The sequence below is a fragment of the Astyanax mexicanus genome, chromosome 19 (genome assembly GCF_023375975.1).
Source record: "Astyanax mexicanus isolate ESR-SI-001 chromosome 19, AstMex3_surface, whole genome shotgun sequence".
Taxonomy (NCBI): domain Eukaryota; kingdom Metazoa; phylum Chordata; class Actinopteri; order Characiformes; family Acestrorhamphidae; genus Astyanax; species Astyanax mexicanus.
This window is the reverse complement of record NC_064426.1, coordinates 32,627,569-32,642,500: the sequence shown is the minus strand read 5'-3', so window position 1 is coordinate 32,642,500 and position 14,932 is coordinate 32,627,569. Positions and strand designations below refer to the sequence as shown.

The following is a 14,932-nucleotide window of genomic DNA, read 5'->3' as shown; positions in this document are numbered from 1 at the left end:
TACAAGGTTTATGTCTGAGAAATTATTTTAGTGCTATCAATCATATTGGAATTTCATGATAAACTGAACAATAGAATTGCTCCAAAATTACTTGGAATTAATATTCTTTTAAATTAACTTCCACTGAAAGTTTTTTTTCTCTATTTTTGATTAAATTTGGCATTTGATCTTCATATCTACTGTTATTTTTTCTTCTTCTGTACAGTTGCCATGGTTCTTGTGTGACACCAATGATATAATGTAATTCTTACATTTAGATCATGTATTAGTCTCAATTGGAAGTGCTTTCTAGATAACTTATTTCCATACAATGTCTAACATTGAAAAAAACTAATAAATACAAAAAACACCATTCAAAACGGGTTACAAAAATACTTCACGACTGTTAAGGTCAAAACCACATCGTTACTCCACAATCATGAGGTGCTCAGCGCTAACACATGAAGCCCTGTAGAGGCTTTTTTTCACAGATTTTCACAGGGAGATGATGTACATGACTGAGGGTACACACACACCCTTACACAAAACCACTGATTTCTATCCATCCACCGTCACAAAAGGGACCCAGAGGACAGATTACCACACAACTAGTTCTTTAAGACCGGTCAGTGGGTTGGCGTGTCCCGTTTTCCACAGCCAAGCGGCAAACTGAAAACTACATCTGGCGAGCACTTCAAGAGCAGCCCTCCCGGCCTTCTCTCAGGCACACTCAGACGCAGTGTTTGCTGGGTGTGGTAGGCACATGGAGCACAAGGCTTTAATGCACAAAGGCACCTGATGGCCTCAGTCCACGGGGAACTCTGTCTCGGAGGCAGTACCGGGATGGCTGGCGGCGTGGGTGTCTTTCCTCAGCTGTAGCGACACGCAGCTCAGCCAGCTACGACTGGTGGGCATCTCGCCCACGATTTCCCAGCTATCAGTATCTTCACAGTACCGCTCGATGGTGTCATGGTACCTGAGAAATGAGAAGTGTTTATATAAATTATATTTAGACTTTGTTCACACAACAGGGTGAATCTTATTTTTCAACATTTCTTAAATTAGTTCATTTTAGACTAAAATTCATTGATAGTTATTTTGAAAAAACAGAGCAAAATCACATCACAGCAGATCTGAATTTAAGACTTAAGATTTAAGGAATACCAGTTATTGGCTGATGCTGAATATGGTATGCAAAAAAAACAAATAAACAAAAAAAAAACAAGAAAATCATTAAATAAATAATTAAGTCACCCCCAGACCAGTCAAAACTCAGCATGCAATTATAAACATTTACAGGTGTGGTCTGAACAGATACAGGATTTTGCCACAAGAGCTCATAAAATTGCTCCCCATTGAACCTATAAAAAGGCACTCAGAGGCAACTTTTGGGTAGTGTAACTCTTGGTGAGAGATCGCTGACTGCTAAGCATGCCTCTATGATATACTCAACGTCATTTTAGCCAGTTGACAAACCGTGAGAGGAAGCAAGCACATCACTGAAAACTGACAAGAAACTTGGTCTGATAAAGATTGAAATCAAATCCTCCTTAGCATCAAATCAAGGTTCTATTTTTGATATAACGAAAGTCTGGTTTAAGTATGGAAGCTTAATGGTGAGTACTTTAAACCCCTAGTAGTGAGAGAAGAGACATTAACATTCAAGTAATGCGTACAGAACATCTAGCGTTCACATGTGTTTCCTGTCATGTCAGGGGTTCCAACTGGCATTTTTCAGCAGAATAATGCTCTCCCACAAACAGAAAGGGTTTTCTAGGAATGTGTCTGCCAGATTGCAATTTTTTTTTTTACAATACTGGCCTAGTTGCCAGTTTTATTGCCATCCAAGCATTTATGGGACAACCTGGAATGTGAACTTCAGCAATCTATGAGTGTAGAGCAGGATCTACAGGCCCAGCTACAACATTGTTGGATAAATGCGCTGCAGAATGCCATAAGGAACCTGTATACCTCCCTGTGTGATTATATCTCATGTTATGGTGCTACTGCTGCTGCTATCAATCAGCTGGTCAACGAAAACAGCAGATGCACTAAATTTCAGTTGTATGGTAGCGCTACAGTATAACAAGCAACATGTCTAACCTGTCCCAGCCCTCTTCTCCTCCTAACACATAGATTTTCCCATCCACAACAGCGACTCCAGGCCGATAGCGCCGTTCCTTCATTGGAGCACACATGGTCCACTTGTTGCTCTTGGGGTCATAGCATTCCACTTTATCAGTATTTTCTGTGGAGGCGTGCCAACCACCTTGACAGAAAAAGGAAAATGTCAGTGAAACTCCATGCAGGAAGTGATAAAAACAAAATAGTGCTAAAGTAAACTAACTATACAGCATTTTCCTTTTTACCTATCACATAGATCTTGCCCCTCAGGGTGCAGGCTGCAGACCCAGAGCGTGCAATCTGCATGGGGGCGACCTCTGTCCAAACACGAGTCTTAGGGTTGTATACCTGCGCTAGGTCAGTTCCATCTCCGTCTTCCAGAACAGCGCCTCCTACAGTTTGGGAGTATATACGTCAGTATGCCTTACAGCTCAAAGACAAGAGGTTCTAAATGCAAAAGAACATCTGATAGGTTTGAACTGAATACACCACCAGTGACGTAAAGCAGTCCATCCAGTGCAACCACAGCAGGACTAGTAACCGCCATTTTGACAGACTCCACAAACTGCCAGGTATTAGTGTGAGGATTGTAGCACTCTACCGAGTCCAGACGAGAGCGGCCCTCCCAGCCTCCTACTGCAAACACATACCCGTCCAGCATCACCAGACCTGTGGGGGAGAGTTCAAACCCAGTTAGTGACCAGTTAGCTGAGTTTCTTTTTGCTCAGTTCAACATGTCCAGTGTTAAATGGTCTCATATTAACACAAAACAGTTTTTTTTTTTTTTTACCACGTCTGTGAATGTTGCTCTGCCTGTACCAGCGTTTGCAGCAGCTGAGCTCAAGTGTGCAGTGTTCAGAAAAGTAAGTGGGTATCTGTGCTAGGCTAAAAGCTAGCCCATCTATTTAAATAATCAGATAACTGCACACTGTGCCAGGCAATTAAAACAGGGAGAGGGGATTAATCTCTTAAAGGCAGTTGGCAGCAGTGAGGAGCAGTGAGGAGCGGCAGTCAATTGCTACTGGTAGTACGATGGAACTACCAATGGCTGCCACCTACTGTGGGTGTATGAAAATGTCTAACTGGCAGCTGGGATGAGCAATCAATCAATTGATATAGCGGTAGGCTTGAGTTGTGAGTTGTGTCTGACAATAAACCAAAACTAGCAATGAAGTCAGTTGGCAGCTGCCATTGGCCGACTGGTGGCTGCCATTACAGACTGCTGGCTGTCATTGACCGGCTGGCGGATGATATTGCCTGATTAGTGGCTGCCATTGACCCACTGGCAGCTGCCACTGACTGCTCCTTCCTGCTGCCAACTGCTATTTAGAAATAAACCCTTGCTGAAAACAGGGCTCTGTCAAATCTCTGTTTATAAGCCCACTATAAAAAACGATCTATGTGTTTAATTCTAAAGGCAATATAACAGGGCTTTTATTACAAGTTATTTTTATTCCAATGTGATAGACTTATGGTCCTCCATGTATTCATCAGAAAAAACTATGACCACATTTCAGCCTCACCTAATTCTGATCTCGCCACATTCATGGGTGCCATCTCTAACCAGGAGTCAAAGCAGGGGTCGTAACGCCACATTTCTCTGCTGGCTGAGCCATCTGGGAATTCACCACCAGCCAGATACAGCATACAACCTGTTCACACACAAGTCAGAACACCTAACAACACTGACAACAGCAAAGTGTTCCAATGAACAGTTCAGAATAAGAAATAATTAATAATAAGTAACTCTGGATTAAGTTTACCACAAGGTTAGTACAGTATGATCATGACTACGCTAGAAGTTCTGTCATAGCAACAATCATTTAGCACATTAACAATTGACTAATAAAGTAATTATAAATAAATAAGCACCTACCTGACACCACTAGGCCATGCTTGCTGACAGCAAAGGGAAGGCAAGCCAGGCTTTTCCACTGACTGGTTAACGGGTCAAAGCTCTCCACGCTCCGCAGCACCACCTTATCATCCTCCCCTCCAACTGTCACTATTACCTCAGCTGTGCCTATAACAACAGACAGATCAGCCCACACTGAGCCTCACACTGATCTCTTCATACAGCTCTGAACTGGACTAATGTATCATAAACAAGACATACACACTTTATGGACAAAGCAACTGAACACCTGCTGATTCATTGCTTCTTCTCAAATCAAGGGTATTAAATAAGAGTTCGGCATGATTTATATGTGGATGGGTTTTCTGTACCTGTGGCTCTCCGAGGTCGGGCTCTGGGACTGTAGAGTTCTCCTCTGCGGTCCTGGAGCAGGAGGTAGTCCTTGGCTTCTGAGATCAGTTTCTGGCACTTCAGAGATTCTTTCACCACATCCAGAGACTCAATCACATCGTGAATGTAGTAGGGGCTGATCAGGGGCAACCGGATGTGTTCGAGCACCTACACAAGATACAATACCAGTCAAAAGTTTAAACTTTAATTCCCCCTACATTGTTAATCAATACATCCAGACAAGTCATCGAGAATATGAAGCAACACATAATTCTAACACATGTTCTGTTTTAAAGAGTATTTTAAGCTCACAAATGAACATGTGAACATGCCCCTATAACAGGTTTGGATCAGGTGACCTTGCACAAAATAAGTTCATCACGCTAAACACTGAGGGGGTAATCCCCCATATATCCCCCACATATCCTTACTCTAAATGAGAGACAGCTGAGCTGATCTGCCTCAGGCGAGCCTCCTGGTCAGCTGAGCTGTCTGGACTTGTGGACTTAACATAATACATTCTACTCCACAGTGACAAAGCAGACATACATCCTAACACTGCCTCTCTTCATTAACCTGCACTATATATAGTACTGTTTTTCACACTATAAGTAACACTTAAAATTATTTCATTTTCCCAAAAATCGTCAGCACGCATTTTAATCCAGTGTGCCTTATGTATGAATTCTATCAGTCAGGTATTAAGTAGCAGTAAACCCCCTCCACTGAAGTGTTTTACAAGAGTTTCAGTTTAGTTCTCCAGCAACAGGGCTAGAGTAGCATTAGCATTATCCGCTAACCACATTAGCCGCTAAATGTTCAGAGACTGAGTATTATCGGCCTGTAGCCTGATGCTAACCCTGGTAAGCACTGCTGGAGCAGCATTAGCATTACCAGCTAACGGTTAGCCACTTATGCTAATGCTCCAGCCTTAGTGCTGGAGAAATTTGCGAATCTAAGTTTACAAAAAATAATCAGATAAAATAATCTGTGTAGATTAACATCTAGCTCTCCTTTGAATTTAAATGAAAGTCTTTTTTATTACAGTTCTTTTACCTAGCTTAGCTTTACTTTACGACTTATGTATGAAAATAGAGCAGAAAATAGACTTTCACTGATGGTGCGCCTTATAAAATGGTGCGCCTTATAGTGCAAAAAATATAGTACTTGTAAAGCACAAGGACGCCTATAAATAAACCTATATGTGTACCTCTTACTACAGACATAATAATCAAGTCTGATCCTCATAGTCAATAACTCTACATAAACTTCCATTAATGATGCAACTATGAGCAATTGTGGTCCAATTCTATATTAGCTCACCTTTTCAAAGCTCTGCCTGCGGGAGGCGCTCTTCTCTAACCACAGCATGGCAGCCTCAAACACTGTCTCCTCCTTTGGCACATTGAGGTGATCACTGGAGATGATTTCAGTGAGTTTATCAGCACACAGAGAAAGAAACTCCTCCTGCAAGAGCCAAACATCAAAATTAAGCCTTTTTGGCTTAGTTGGCACAGCTGAATAAATACATTTGTGACAGAAAGTAATACAAGAGAAGCATATGGGGAGCCGCACTAGGCTAAAAGCTAGCTTTACCTTCAGTTCAGTTCATTATACCTTTTAGCAGTGATATAAGGGACACTAACAGCCCAGCGATATGTGCAGGACATCCCCTGGCCACTTCGGCTACGTTCACATTACCAAGCTGACGTGACTCAATCAGATGTTTTGCTCAATGTGGCTCAGATCTGATTTTTTCATGGCTGTGTGAAAATGCCAAATCCAATGTTTTCAAATCAAATTTGAGTCACTTTCATATGTGGTCCTAAATTAGGTACGTATCCGATTAATGGACATGCAACATGAATGTGAACAGTCAAATCGGAATTAATGCGTCTTTCTGCTTTTATGCATGCGCTACGTTCTTCTCTCTCGTACCCACAACACATCTCTTGGTGCAGCTGTGCAGCTATAGCTGCAAAAACAGCAAAAGCACACCGCCTGGCCTTTTTTCACCTCCTCAACCTGAGCATGTACTTCAGACCAGCTGTTTACTCTCCACTCCAGCAAAAGATGCTTCACATATGAGCTGCTGATGCCTCCATTTCCCTTTATAAAGCTAAGAGTCGTCTCTTAAATATGACGTTTTTTGTTGGTGGTAAAGAAGGTGATATTTATACACATATTAATGTGCGCATGTGAGATGTTTCAGGGACAGATTTGTTCACATTACACACAGATACAGCTCACTTACATTTGTGAATGTGAATCGTCAGGATATCCAAATCTGATCTGAGCAAAAAATCGGATTTGAGCAATGTGGCTTGTAATGTGAATGTAGCCATACTGTATGTTACCCCTCATAGCAAGACTTCCAATTGGCATTTTTCAGCAGGACAATGCTCACCCACACAAGCCAGTTCTTCCCCAGACTGCACTACTTTTGTGGCTCACCAGATCTCCAGATTTATCACGACAGGTGAAATGTCTATGGTATGTACTCTTACTGTATCTCACCTGCTGGCAGACATTGCTGAAGTGCTGCTGGATGTACTCCATGCTGCGCTGCTCCAGTTCCTTACACGAGTGAGCCTCGGCAAAGCAGTGGATACCCACACAGTTAATCTCATCCATCTGCCTCTCCATGAACCTGCAGCAGGCCTCTCGCACAGCCATCACATCCAGAAGGTTAGCAGCAGCAAGCAGGGCCTGCACGTTGGCCCTCGATATCACCACCTCCGCCGTGTAGGCATAGCTGACCAGCATGCCGATCATCTGCGGCTCCACACCATTAATGGCCACCCGCTCTTGCCGCGACTCCATGAGGTCAGTGGAGAACATTGCCTGCAAGAGGAGAGAACAGTGACTGAAGTAAAAAATGCATTTATTCCCAATCCCTTGCTGTCAAGATGCTTGCAGTGCTGGTTACTGTGATACTGTGTTATAATAGAAATAGTAATAGAAAGTTTAATTTTGATCCAATCAGAACAGTGGAACCTAAAGACAGATGTATTAATAAATCTGGCTTCAAATGAAACAAAGTCTATCTGTAAATCTTTGAGTGTAAATCATTAATTAAAAATCAAAGTTTTTTTCCCAATAAATCAAGACTTTCTTACACCCATAGTACTAAGAAGGTTCCCTCTGTCTGATGACTACATGTTTTCAAACTGCCACCAATACAACATTAATGTACAGCTAAACATGCTTGGAGGAGAGCACTAATTTTTAAAATAATCACAATTAATCTCACTTTTACTTCTTCTTAAGACTTAAGCTTTTAAAGGTGGTAAAATGATAAATGTTTGACAAAGACTGACAAAACAGAATTACATTCATATAGTACTGTCACCCATTTATATGAAGGTATTAATTACAACAAAATTCTGCGATTAATCATTATTAAAGTCACGATTATAATGTAAATATTGGAATTGTTTTATATTATTTTTTATATTATTATAAGGTCACAGGTTTTGATATGTTTACGTTGCTAAATAAAACTGCTAATACCTCACCAGACTCTGTAAACTTGGAAGTGTTTTAGCCTATTTATTTGCCATAGCCAGCACTATGTAAAGTCTACATTTTTATGAGGTCATTACTTTTATGCTGTAGATTTGAAATGTTTAACAATTGTCATCTGAATTATAAAGTAATAAACTATATACTACTACTATTATATACTGATTTTCCTTCAGAATTATGTATAAAGGAGCCCTCATGTCTATGTTTCCTCCTGGCCAGACTACTATTCCTAGGACAGCTTAGACTCATGAACTACCTTTTATATCGTGTCCAGGCACTTTAAACTGAATATAACTACTGGACCACCCTCCTGTCTTGTTTGATGTTGGTGTAGGACCTGCAGGTGCTATTTATCCTATCACCTAGTCAGGAAACCTCACCAGCACTTTCAGCTTATCCCCCCTGATATGACTAATTCCTGCACAGACTTTCACTAAACCATTACTGCTTACACAAACTGATTACACTGATTACAGTCAAGTTCATTGTCTGGAGGAGAAACTAACTGAACTGTGTGTAGATAACTGATGCCTGCTTTAATTCATACTCTTCTGGCACCAAAGTAAAACACAACAAGATTCTATACAAATACTCAGGTTCAGGAACAGGTCTTTACCTGAAAGTAGGAGCTGAAGGAGGCCAGCACTATGCGGTGACAGGGGAACTCCTGCCCTCCACAGCAGAGAGTAACATCACAGAAGGCGTTATTAAGCCGCAGGCTGTTCAGTCCCTCCAGCACCTTGTTGGGATGACGAGGCTCTACAAACACATAGTCTTCACTGTCCAGACTCCCTAGTGGCAGGACAGGGTCTTCTGAACACGGTGATGGGGGCAGCGTGGCCGTAGGAGGGGAAGCAGTCAGCATGTTCACAGCCATAATTTCCATTCTGACACTATATCAGCCTGCAAGAGCATCACAATTTATTTTTGCATTTTTTTGCATGAGAAAATCATCATTTTAAACAGATATATTTGCTTTCTGACTTGACCAGTGGTTTGTCAGTGAGACAACAATGACATAACAATAGAGTGATTCTGCGATACTCGATATATCACAAGACAATTCTCTACACATTTTCTCACATCTGTGTTACTGAAGAGGATAAAATACTAAATACATAAATAAGCAAATACCAGGAATTATGGATTTATTGGTGACCACCATCACAGGTTTTTACCCTATCCTTTGCATGGAGCAATGAATTAGTACCTTTAGCTAGTCAAATTGAAGGATGAGTTTTAGGGAGTTTAGAGCACCTATATTTCAGTAAAATTAACAATATTCGATGCAACATATTAATAATGTATCGCAAACGAAAAAACTATACGATATATAGTCAAAGGTTTAAACACGAAAACAATTAAGGAACACTTATGTAGAATTATGAAGTAAACAGTACATAAAGTGTTTGTCCTCCACAATCTCCTGACCTAAACCTGATCAAATAAAATGGCAATTTGGGATGAGCTTGAGCTTCACATCATGAAGGAAAAGCAGCAACTATTTCTCAGCACCTCCAGGAACTCCTTCCTTCAAGACGCTGAGAAAACTATTCCAGGTGATTCTCCCTCATGAAGACACAGAGATTAAAAAACAAAGATTGTGAAGATCTGTCGTAAAAAATACATGTTTTTTAGTTTACAAAATAATTACACATGTTTCTGCATAGCTTTGATGTCTTCAATATTAAATTTACAATGTAAAAAAATCATTAAAAAAAAGAAAGAAGAGGTGTGTCCAAACTTTTGACTGAATATATAGCATTAGTACTGTTAGTACTGTTAGCACTTGAACATCAATAAATAGACCCAGCTGGCACACAACTGACCTTCAACATTAAAATGTGGTTGAAGTCATGTCTATTGTTGTTTCAATGTTGAAACAACATTTAATGTGAAATAGTTGTGCAAACATAAAAATTCGATATTGAATCAACCTAATGTCCTCAACCTTCTGCCTTTTAAATTAGCATTTTACATTTCATCATCATACAATTTCAAAAAACGGTTGGATGGAGGAATGAAAAGTGGTTTTACTTCCATTAACAGTAAATGATTTTTAATTTGTCACCAATTCTTCACCATACCTGGGAGAATGTTCATGTTCTATTAGTTTTACTGTTTTAGTGTTTTTGAGATCAGATGTTGAATCAGATTAGTATGGGTGGGTAACATTCTTTATACTCAGCTTTACTACAGCGATGTAAGTTTTTTAGTTTTCGCTGCTTTTAGTAATTAAAGTTTTTTTATTTGTAGTTGTACAGTTCCTACTTTTTAGAAATGTATACTCAGAGAGAGAGAGAGAGCGAATAAAAATAAAATTGTTATTTTTTTCATCAGGGCATACTCTTCCATACAATTTAATCAAGTACATTTAGTTATACTACCCATCGATATGTGCTTCTTTAGGGCACTGCACATGCGCCGATCAACATTCTTTTTTGAATGATTTCATGTTTTTAATGATAATTCCTTAAGTTTTATTGGAAACATTAAACAATCTGCTAATATGTAAAAAAAAAAAAAAACATGTAAATAGCAGTTAACACATAGCAATGGCAAGTTAAAAAATAATAAAGAACTGTAAAACTATAAAAATACAGTTTATAGTCACCTATATGACCATAACCTTTTAACAGTAAAGAGAAAAAATTATCATAGACACCTATGCCACTTGTTCTTGAAAATGTTTTATGAGGTGGTCTGAACAAATACTGCCGGAAAGGTCCAAATTATTATGTGAAATAATAGTTCATTAAAAATATTTTATTTATGATTTGTTGTACTTTTTTACATCAAATAATTAAAAGTAATTATTTAACTTTTACTTAATTTACTTAATTTAATTATTTAACTTTTAAGTAAATTTTAAATTGAGTACTTTTTACTTTTACCCGAGTAGATTTTGAGATGGGTACTTTTACTTTTAATTGAGTAGAATTTTAGCAAAGTAAAGGTACTTTTACTTAATTACAATTTTTCAGTACTTTTTCCACCTCTGACCAAATCCAACGTTGATTCAAGCATAATATCAATATTGATTTAACGTTGAGTCAACTATAACAGCAACATTGATTTAACGTTGAAAAGACAGCTGCGGATCATACGAAACATCTAAAACAGTCAATTTCGAGCGAAATAGATCATGTTTTTAGATGCCAAATATTCTTACATTTTTACACAGATAGAGTTACATGTGATTGAACAGCATTAATGTAGATTGTGTATATTTAGACAGTGATATTTGTATTTAATTAAAAGCATTAAACACAGTATATTATAATGTACAGTGTGCTCCTATCCACAGTCAGGGGCTTATCTAGCTAACTTACATGCCAGCCCATGGGCGTGTACCGTAAACAGACCGAGCTGCAGGATATTATTACACTATTAACTGCAGGAGGCAGAAGCTACTCCTGACAGAATTAAAACCCTTTATAAACTAAACAGTAGTAATATAATGGAGGGGTAACCGCGCTGATAGACCGGGTTAGTGGATGTGAGGGTCTGTGTGTGTGGTTAAGCTGCGGGTGCAGGACAGGAGGGGCTTTAACTGAACTGTAATAATGAAGCTCAGCTGAACATTATCGCCTTTATCATCGATTAAATCCCTTATTTTACTCCCAAAGAAATCCCCAAGCACAAGAAAACACTGCCACAAACAGAGCCATGTCCCCACAGCCGCGTCTTACCTTAAACCCATCCCGTTATTCAGAAAAACACAGACTAAACCTCACATCTCGACCTCGAACTGTTTGTGAGTCGTGACGCCATGTCTTCCTCTGTGAGTGAGGAGAGCGGAGCGCGCGGACCCAGCGCTCCACAGCGCCGCGCGCTCACAGAATCTGCTGAACTGCAGCTCAGGGAAAAAATTAAGAGACCACTTCAGTTTCTGAATCAGTTTCTCTGATTTTGCTTTTTATAGGTATATATTTGATTAAAATTAACATCGTTGTTTTATTCTATAAACTGCGGACAACATTTCTCTCAAATTCCAAATAGAAATATTGTCATTTAGAGCGTTTATTTGCAGAAAATGAGAAATTGCTGAAATAAAGATGCAGAACTTTCAGACCTCAAATAATGCAAATAAAACAAGTTCAGATTCATAAAGTTTTAATAATAATAATAATAATAATAATAATAATAATAATAATAATAATAATAATAATAATAATAATAATAATATTTTATTTATATAGCGCCTTTCCTTACTGGGGAGCTGATTCCACAATCGTGGGGCAGAAGAGGAGAAAGCTCGATCACCCAGAGTTCGCAGGCTGGATTTTGGTACAGTGAGTAAACCAGAGCTCGCTGAGCGCAGGCAGCGGGACGGGCAGTATTGGATTAAAAGTTCAGAAAGGTAAACCGGAGCAGTGTTATGCAGAGCTTTGTATGTGAGTAGTAGTACCTTATATGTGATTCGATATGACACAGGCAGCCAGTGTAGGTTTTTGAGTATGGGTGTGATATGTTGGTGCAGACGAGTTGAGGTTAGTAAGCGGGCAGCTGCATTCTGCACAGTCTGCAGTTTGTTAATGGCATGTTCTCCTTGGCATGTTCTCCTCCACCAGTCTTACACACTGCTTTTGGATAACTTTATGCCACTCCTAGTGCAAAAATTCAAGCGGTTCAGTTTGGTTTGGTGGCTTGTGATCATCCATCTTCCTCTTGATTATATTCCAGAGGTTTTCTAATTGGTAACATTAAAGAAACTCATAATTTTTAAATGATCTCTTTTTTTTCCAGAGCTGTATTTATACCCATACAGATTTCTTTTGTTTCTGCTTTAATATCAGCGAAAGATAACCTGAGGAAATATAAAACATAGATTCTTAATGATAATTCTATTTATTAAAGGAAATAACTATCACTTGGAGATGTCAAAAAAGACACTTGGAGATGCCCAAAATGTCACTTGGAGATGCCTAAAAGGACATTTGGGGATGTCCAAAGGGACACTTGGAGATGCCCAAAAGGTCACTTGGAGATGCCCAAAAGGACACTTAGGGATGCCCAAAGGGACAATTGGAGATGCCCAAAGGGAAACTTGGAGATGGCCAAAGAGACATTTGGAAATACCCAATAGGACACTTAGAGATGCTCAAAAGGACACTTAGAGATGCCCAAAGAGACATTTGGAAATACCCAATAGGACACTTAGAGATGCTCAAAAGGACACTTAGAGATGCCCAAAAGGACAATTGAGGATAACGAAACGGACACTTGGAGATGCCCAAATGGATGCTTGGAGAATGCCCGAAGGGACACTTGGAGATGTCCAAAGATCACTTGGAGATGTTTAAAAGTACACTTGGAGATGCCCAAAAGGTCACTTGGAAAGATTCAAAAGGACACTTAGAGATGCCCAAAAGGACAATTGGAGATGCCCAAAGATCACTTAGAGATGTCCAAAATAACAACTGGAGATGCCCAAAATGACACTTAGATGTGCCTAACAGGACACTTGGAGATGCCAAAAGATCACTTGGAGATTCCTAAAAGGACATTTGGAGATGCCCAAGAGGACACTTAGAGATGCCCAACAGGTAACTTGGAAATATTTAAAAGGACAATTGGAGATGCCCAAAAGGACACTTGGAGATGCCCAAAGGGACACTTGGAGATGCCCAAAAAAACATTTGGAGATGCCCAAAAGGAGAGTTGGAAATGTTCAAAAGACACTTGGAGATGCCCAAAAGGACACTTGGAGATGTCCAAAAGGACACTTGGAGATGCCCAAAGAGACACTTTGAGATGCCCAAAAGAACACTTGGAGATTCCTAAAGAGACACTTGGAGATGTTCAAAAGGACACTTGGAGATGTCCAAAAGGACACTTGGAGATGCCCAAAGGTCACTTGGAGATGTCCAAAGATCACTTAGAGATGTTTAAAAGGTCACTTGGAGAGGATCAAAAGGACTCTTGTAGATGCCCAAAAGGACACTTGGAGATGCCCAACAGACCACTTGGAGATGCCCAATAGGCACTTGTACATACCCAAAGATCACTTAGAGATGTCCGAAAGAACACCTGGATATGTCCAAAAGGACATTTAAAGATGCCCAAAAGGACACTTGGGGGATGCCCAAAGAGACACTTGAAGAGGTTCAAAGAGTGCATGATGACTTATTAATTATCCCAACATTCATGGAGAGGTCAGACACTGTTTTTAAGTAAACTGAATTCACGATTTTTTCTTCTTACATTCTATTATTCTTATTAATAAGAATAGTCTTAAGTCTTGATCTTTCCAGAGTTGAAATATATTAATATGTTGTAAATAATTTACACCTTAAATGTTTTCTTTGTATAGGGTGTATAATATACAGTATGCATTGTATGTGTATTTATGCGTTCTAAGGCATTCTGCACGCTTTTGCGCATTCCGTGCGTAATTACGCACTGTAAAAAAAAACACCGTAAAATTTACGGTAAAATACTGGCAGCTGTGGTTGCCAGAATTTTACCGTAAAATAAACAGTTGCCAAGAATTATACTGTAATATCTTTTACATGGCAACCGTTTATTTTACGGTAAAATTCTGGCAACCACAGCTGCCAGTATTTCACCGTAAAATAAACAGTTGTAAATGTATAAGATATTACAGTTTAATTCTTTTCAACAGTGAATTTCACATTCATAAACCGTTTTGTTTACAGTATATTCTTGTAAAAAAAAAGTATATTACATTGTAAAAAGCCTACTGTAAAAAAAATTCTTGTCAAATTTACGGTGAAAAACTATCCATTCCACAGCATTTATTGTCCTATTTTATGGTCAATTTTTGTTAAAACACTTGGTATGTGGTTGTGCAATAATTTTGATTCTCGCTGTAAATGTGTGTTGTTAACAACATACAGTTTTAAACAGCATGATCTTTATCAAAATCATTTCATTAACTGGACTACTGCTCACTTACAGCACAGAGATGTGCTCGGAGAGTAAAATCACTTATATACTCATAGTGTAAAACCCAGCCAGGTGGATAAAACCGCTATGAAACTACATCATGGTGACTTCTCTAAACTAAACATCTAATTAACATAACCACGC

General features: G+C 39.2%; 1 protein-coding gene across 1 annotated transcript; it reads right to left on the bottom strand.

Annotated features, from left to right (window-relative positions):
* Positions 1-162: 162 nt before the first annotated feature.
* On the bottom strand, positions 163-11,656 carry si:ch211-256e16.3 (kelch-like protein 20). The gene is made up of 11 exons (XM_022673142.2): positions 11,569-11,656; positions 8,493-8,779; positions 6,866-7,192; positions 5,672-5,815; positions 4,330-4,516; positions 3,980-4,126; positions 3,627-3,755; positions 2,596-2,772; positions 2,349-2,495; positions 2,083-2,248; positions 163-955 (listed from the first exon to the last, which is right to left on the bottom strand). Exons 2-11 carry the CDS (start codon positions 8,760-8,762, stop codon positions 784-786), a joined length of 1,866 nt encoding a protein of 621 aa, XP_022528863.1. The 5' UTR covers positions 8,763-8,779; positions 11,569-11,656; the 3' UTR covers positions 163-783.
* Between the last annotated feature and the right edge of the window lie 3,276 nt (positions 11,657-14,932).

Bases quoted from the DNA above. Each gene is read 5' to 3' on its own strand.
- si:ch211-256e16.3 (XM_022673142.2), bottom strand. From the start codon at position 8,762: ATGGAAATTATGGCTGTGAACATGCTGACTGCTTCCCCTCCTACGGCC. The intron at 2,773-3,626 runs GTGAGGCTGAAA...TCTCCCCCACAG, and splicing joins TGTGGCGAGATCAGAATTAG to GTCTGGTGATGCTGGACGGG. The intron at 2,249-2,348 runs GTAAAAAGGAAA...TTTTCTGTCAAG, and splicing joins GGGCAAGATCTATGTGATAG to GTGGTTGGCACGCCTCCACA.